The 5970-nt window shown below is 40.2% G+C and overlaps 1 protein-coding gene across 3 annotated transcripts in view; it reads right to left on the bottom strand.

Annotated features, from left to right (window-relative positions):
- LOC135505754 (osteopetrosis-associated transmembrane protein 1-like) overlaps positions 1-3224 on the bottom strand; it is a 5156-nt gene extending 1932 nt beyond the window's left edge. The window contains exons 1-4 of one of the 3 annotated variants that reach the window (XM_064924852.1): positions 2735-3224; positions 2154-2268; positions 1313-1410; positions 1050-1160 (exon numbers count right to left, since the gene is read on the bottom strand). In XM_064924852.1, coding sequence (XP_064780924.1) covers positions 1050-1160; positions 1313-1410; positions 2154-2268; positions 2735-3121 — 711 coding nt within the window. In that variant the 5' untranslated portion in view covers positions 3122-3224. Of the gene's footprint in view, positions 1-1049; positions 1161-1312; positions 1411-2153; positions 2269-2725 lie in introns of all 3 variants that reach the window. The other 2 variants (XM_064924851.1, XM_064924854.1) reach the window with 2 other exon arrangements.
- Positions 3225-5970: the final 2746 nt, after the last annotated feature.

The following is a 5970-nucleotide window of genomic DNA, read 5'->3' as shown; positions in this document are numbered from 1 at the left end:
CCATCAACACAAGAGCTTAAAGAACCACAAAGTCTCTCTCGCCCACTTCTCTATTCTTAAGTCACTCACTCTTTTTTGTCCATCTGACTCCCTTGCTCCATTTCTGGCTTTGGCCTTCTGTCTCTAGTGCCGCTTTCTAGTTACTAGTCTCTACATCACCTCCTCCTTTGAAACTCACTGGCACCACCAGAACTAGGGTGCGTCCCAATAAACTCTCCTTGTTCTGAAGTATGCACCCATTCACTACTCCACACAAGTTTAAAATCATTGGATTGGTGTTGGCTTGGGCTAGAGGGATTTTCCATACCAGTCATTTCCTTTCATATCCATGAAGGAAATTGAGCAAGTGCACACTTTGACAGAAAGGAGTGATGATTGGGCCGCAACCCTGGTGACATCTCGCTGTTCCTTTCTCAATGTCTACGTTTTGACAGGCAATTATTGGCAAAAGATCTGATCTAATTAATCAAACAACCAATTTGTCTGCATGTCTAAACACAGCCTAAGAGCCCCCTAGTGGGTGCTGTATTACATCTTCCACATATCTATTAGTTGTTCTCTCTCTGAAGTGGGGAAGTTTGCTAAACTTCTCCAATGTATTTTGCAGTCTCGTGGGCACTAATGCTCAATCCACTATATATAGCACAAAAACTTTGACAGTATTGAGAGTACATTCCATATCTTTAGTGTACATTATACATTAATGTAGTCTCACGTGGCCATCCTTCCAAATCTCATCTCGTTGACTTGATTATTGAAAGTCTGTTGTACTTCAGTATTAGATTTTGAATTTGAATGGGAGCACAGGCATTCAACACTTGCATTTTATTGGCTCTGAGGTAGAAATAAGAAATATTTAATTGGTTTGATAAGTGTAAACGTGTCACTAGTTTCCATCTCGATGCCATCATAATCCACCCCTTTTTAATAGTCTTTGAGGAGAACTTCACCAGGCTTTAAAACAGTATGTGACAAGCCTGGGCTTCAGAGGCTAACATGAATGACAAAGCACAAGATGTAATGACAAACTGTGGCTGTGAAATACATACAGAGTCCTCGATGTCTATGCAGAGTGTGTGATTCTTCTCCATGCGGCTGTACAGCTCATTCAGTCCTCTGTATGTGGCCTTGCACTCCTTACATAGCGCTGAGTGGTTCCCCTGGAAAAAATTAAAATCACACAAAAAGGTGGAAACCGTTTTAGTTATTTATTAACTTCATCTCTATACTCCCCTCTCTAGTGATATTAGATGGATTTTGGTATGCACTAGCTAAACAATCTTTCTCTCTTTAACTTACAACAGTGACCCACCTGTTGGAACTTCTCAAAACATCTGAGGGACTGGTTGAGAGTGGCCATGAAGTAAAGGGTGTCATTGGTCAGGCTGTGGAGTCCCAGGCTTACACAACCTTAGAAACAGGAAGTCAGATATCATTCAGAAATGATGTACCATGGCAGGGTTAAAGATCAAACTTATATACTCTGCCTCCTGGCACACATCAATTATATTCAAAGAATCTATCACAAAGGAAAGGAGGCAAGGAGAGGAAGCAAGGGACTTATTGAGACATAGAAAAGGTAATAATATACAATGAGCATACAAAACATCAAGAACACCTGCTCTATCCATGACAGACTGACCAGGTGAAAGTTTATTCATTATTAATGTCACTTGTTAAATCCACTTCAATCAGTGTAGATGAAGTGAAGGAGACAGGTTAAAAAAGTATTTTTGAGCCTTGAGACAATCGAGACATGGATTGTGTATGTGTGAATGGGCAAGGCAAGTGTGTTTGAACGGGGTATGGTAGTAGGTGCCGGTTTGTGTCAAGAACTGCAACACTGCAGGGTCTCACACTCAACAGTTTCCCGTGTGTATCAAGGATAGCCCATCACCCAAAGGACATCCAGTCAAGTTAATACAACTGTGGGAAGCATTGGAGTCAACATAGGCCAGCATCCCTGTGAAACACTTGACACCTTGTAGAGTCCATGCCCCGACAAATTAACACTGTTCTGAGGGCAAAGGGGGTGGGGGAGATGCAACTCAATATTAGGAAGGTGTTCCTAATGGTTGGTATACATGAGTACATATCAGCAATAACAAACAATAAATGCTTAATGTGTTTATAATAGAAAACAGTCCACCTACTGTTACATTCTGAACCAGTCCAGATGTCCTCCAGGTTGTTGTAGAGGAGGAACACCAACATCAGCCTATCAGAACGCAGGAGGCTGTCTCTGCAGCTCACATTCCCTGGGCCAATCTGGAAAACAGACACACAAGCAGTCTCACTGAGGGTGTTTACCATCCCCATTGTTTAGCCTTACTAATTACATTATCTTATATTGAGTATTCAGTGGATACAGTTTAAAGTACTGAGAAATTGAGACAAAACATTGCCATTAGGCTACAGGATACACATTTAATCCACATTATGGCAACAGTCAGTCATGGCTTTTGTTCTCCTAGTCACCAGGCATGTGACTAGGATGGCTAATCTTGTGATCTCCTATTTCCCCTACAACACAATACACACCCCACCACTATACACTTTGTACTGCAGCCAGGGTCTTACGCATGTGACAGTGGCGCACTTATTAACCCATAGATTATATCTTAATTAACCCGCAGCACAGGGCAAAAACATGGAAACGCTAAATATTAAAAACACAATGATAAACTCAAAGAAATCCTCTGAGAAAACACAAATGTTAACTTACTTAGCCTACCTGGTCTGATGATATGTTTGTGTAAATATCCATAAGGTTGTCGTAGGAACCATAACAATTTTGGCACAATTTGACAGGACGCGCGGCGGACACCAAACAATTGACATATGTTGAATACCGCTGCCCAAAAATAGCCAGCAGCTCGACGCAGTAATCGCTGACCTCCAGATCTTCTGGAAACGCCGACAACAGATTGAGAGAAAAATAGGAACTGCGACTAGGGTGAAACACGGGCGACTGCGGCGCCACTATCGCAGCGAGCTGCTTCAATCCGTCTGCGCTCAGCTCTGAACCCAGGATGGTAGGGTTCACAGCGACAGTAGACGTTTGAGCATTGCCATAATATAGCAACGCTATCAATAACGCAGCCACCTGGAAGATATACATGTTTGAAGAAGCACCTTCCGAACCGTGACTGTATTCCAAAACTCACTCTTCATAACAGTCCATCACTTCCTGTTCTTGGTGTGTAAAGCACGCGATGTTAGGGTAGGGTGATTGGTTGAGGCTTCTTGAGTGCGTGACGTCCCTCTGAGCCCTAAGCAAAACATGGCGGACACTTTTACACTATTGTCGAGAGATATACTGTTTGGATTGGTGTATATACAGTAGAAATAAGCTGAAACATTTTTATGTAATTAATTTCATTATTCTTTTGGCCAAATTTCATGTACACAAATGTACATTTATAAACAGAACCACATTTTCGTACCCTACAAAAAGAAATTGAACTGTATTTTAAGACGGTTAAATGCTCTACTTACAAAAAAAGCTGTTAGAATTGTAAGTATATGTATGTTCCTTAAGGTCCTTGTGTAATTGTAATGTGATATTGTACCCCCTAGCTCGATTGTCCATTGTTTGTAATCTATGTATGCTTGTGTTCCCTCATGTGCTTTATGTATTGATTTGTTGTTAATAAAAAAAAACATCAAAAAAGAAAAAACATGGCGGACAATTTCTCTTGCATCAGATCTGAAACCATATTGTAATTAAACAGGCAGGGAGCAGGTCTCGAACCCACAACCTTCTAGCCTGAAGTCCAGCGCGCCATCGACTGTGCCCCAAAAGCATGCTCGTGTGGCAGATTTTATTAACCCAGGGTCGTTACAATATATATATTTTTTAACCTTTATTTAACAAGGCAGTTAATAACAAATTCTTAGTTACATTGACGGCGTCCCACGGATCTAAAATAGAGACATAAAAAAGGAACCAAAGTCAGGACGTGACACTATGCTATGGAAATAGCATGTGTTCGTAATGTTTTGTATAGTCAATGTATATGTTTTGTACATAATAAAGAAAATCTATTATGGGTAAACATATAAATATTACTCCCAGTGTTGATTAAAGCTCAGAATGAGTGGAATCATGAACAGTGGTTTGTTCGTTATGTTCGCCTGAGTCCTCTTGATTTGCCTCCTGGATTTGCTTTTTTAGCATCACATTCACCACTCTCTCAAATGGCTAACATCTCCATCTCGCAGCCTGAGACTTGAAACAAACTCACAGTAGGCTCAAGTAGGCAACTACACTGTAAAAATTAAAGGTTCCTGGATGATCCTTGAGGATAATTTAAGGTTAAAATCCAACTTTAAGGTTCCTGTAGGATCCTTTAGTATAATATAAGGTAAAAAGAAATAAAATAAAACTTACGGTTAATATAAGAACCTATACACTGTTATCTGTTTGTTTTTGAACCTTGTAGACTTAAGGGGTGCTTTGAAGAAGCCTTTTCAAAAGAGGGGTTCATTTTGGAACCACCAGTGCGCTCATGTGGAAACGGTGTATAATTCAAATTGAGAACGTTGGTCCAAAGACAACTGGAAGCGGGAAGCGCGCGAATGGTTGGAAAGATGTGACAGATAAGAGATGACTTGCAACAGATCGATGTGAAAGGTGAGTGAACCTTAGCTATTTGCTAACTAAGATAGTAGTTTGATTAATTACTATCAAATAACTAAAAAACAATACATAATGTAATTTACTCTTCGTTTTTCATCATCTAGCCAAGCTACATAGCCTGTAATGTTAGCTGGAAATTGTTGTATAAGTGTTGGTACGTTTTCGCTAATGTTAGCTAGCTAGTTAAACTTAACGTTAGCTAACTTTAGCTAACGTAAACTCACCCCATTCTGTACAAATGTGCGCAACCGCAATATTCAAACGAGGCTACAAAGAAAACTAATGGGACTGTAGTTACTGTGTTATCTTCAAAATCTGGGGTGTGAACTAGGTTTCTATTCAAGTGTTGATCAACATGGTAATTGGAGAAAAGTTTAAAAAACGGACCCTCCGTTACATTGTGGCGTGTCATGTCGTAACGTACAGCACGCATAAAGCAACTATTTCTGTCTTACAATCTCTCTTCACCAGGTGTAGGACTTCTCTCGTCCTTTAAAAACAAGAAATGGACAGTGACGGTGGTAAGGGGGGATACCTAGTCATTTTTTACGTCATCATTGCATGCGATCATCATTCTCAAAGCCGCTGTTTACTTCTAAGATCACTTTAGCACCGCCCTAAAAACCAGATTCAAATTCGACACAAACCTTGAAATAGGTATGTAATACACATAATATAAACTCTCTATAGTGTTTATTTACATTTTAGAGGCGATAAGGTGATAAGTTGGACAGATCGAGTGAAAAAAAGCAATTTTCACACACATCTCTCCTTCTCACTATCACGCATTAGTTCCGCTTCCCCACCCGCCATGTTTTTAAAGATCCGGGGCTCATTGCCTGCTTGAATTATGCAGAAACGGGCAGTGTTTAGATCATGTAATTGATTCTGTTGGAAAGGGGAGATATTGTGCTTTACAATGCTATTGACTTTACAGTTGATCTGGAAGTATTACCTTTTTGGGGCGCTAAAATAAGGACAATTGTACGGACCAAGGCGATGTAGTTTACGTTAGTTTACGTTAGCTAGATTAAATATTGAGACATTTCAGTCCTCATTTAAACTCATGATACACTGTCTCACCATCTCCTTCCATCCTCCTCCCTTTAGCCCATCCCTTTAGTACCTGGTTTATCCTGTCCAGGTCCAGTTAAGTGGTGGAGAGTTTGGGAGCTGTGAGCTCTGATCGAGAAATGTATCAACCTCCACGAACAGGTAAGACACACACACACGCATGACCAAATGAAGGTTGTTACACTTGACAAAAAGAAGAATACATAAAACTGATCAGATTAATTAGATGCATTTTATATCGAATACTCATGTTG

The sequence above is a fragment of the Oncorhynchus masou genome, chromosome 19, assembly GCF_036934945.1.
Source record: "Oncorhynchus masou masou isolate Uvic2021 chromosome 19, UVic_Omas_1.1, whole genome shotgun sequence".
Taxonomy (NCBI): domain Eukaryota; kingdom Metazoa; phylum Chordata; class Actinopteri; order Salmoniformes; family Salmonidae; genus Oncorhynchus; species Oncorhynchus masou.
This window is presented reverse-complemented; position numbering and strand designations above follow the sequence as displayed.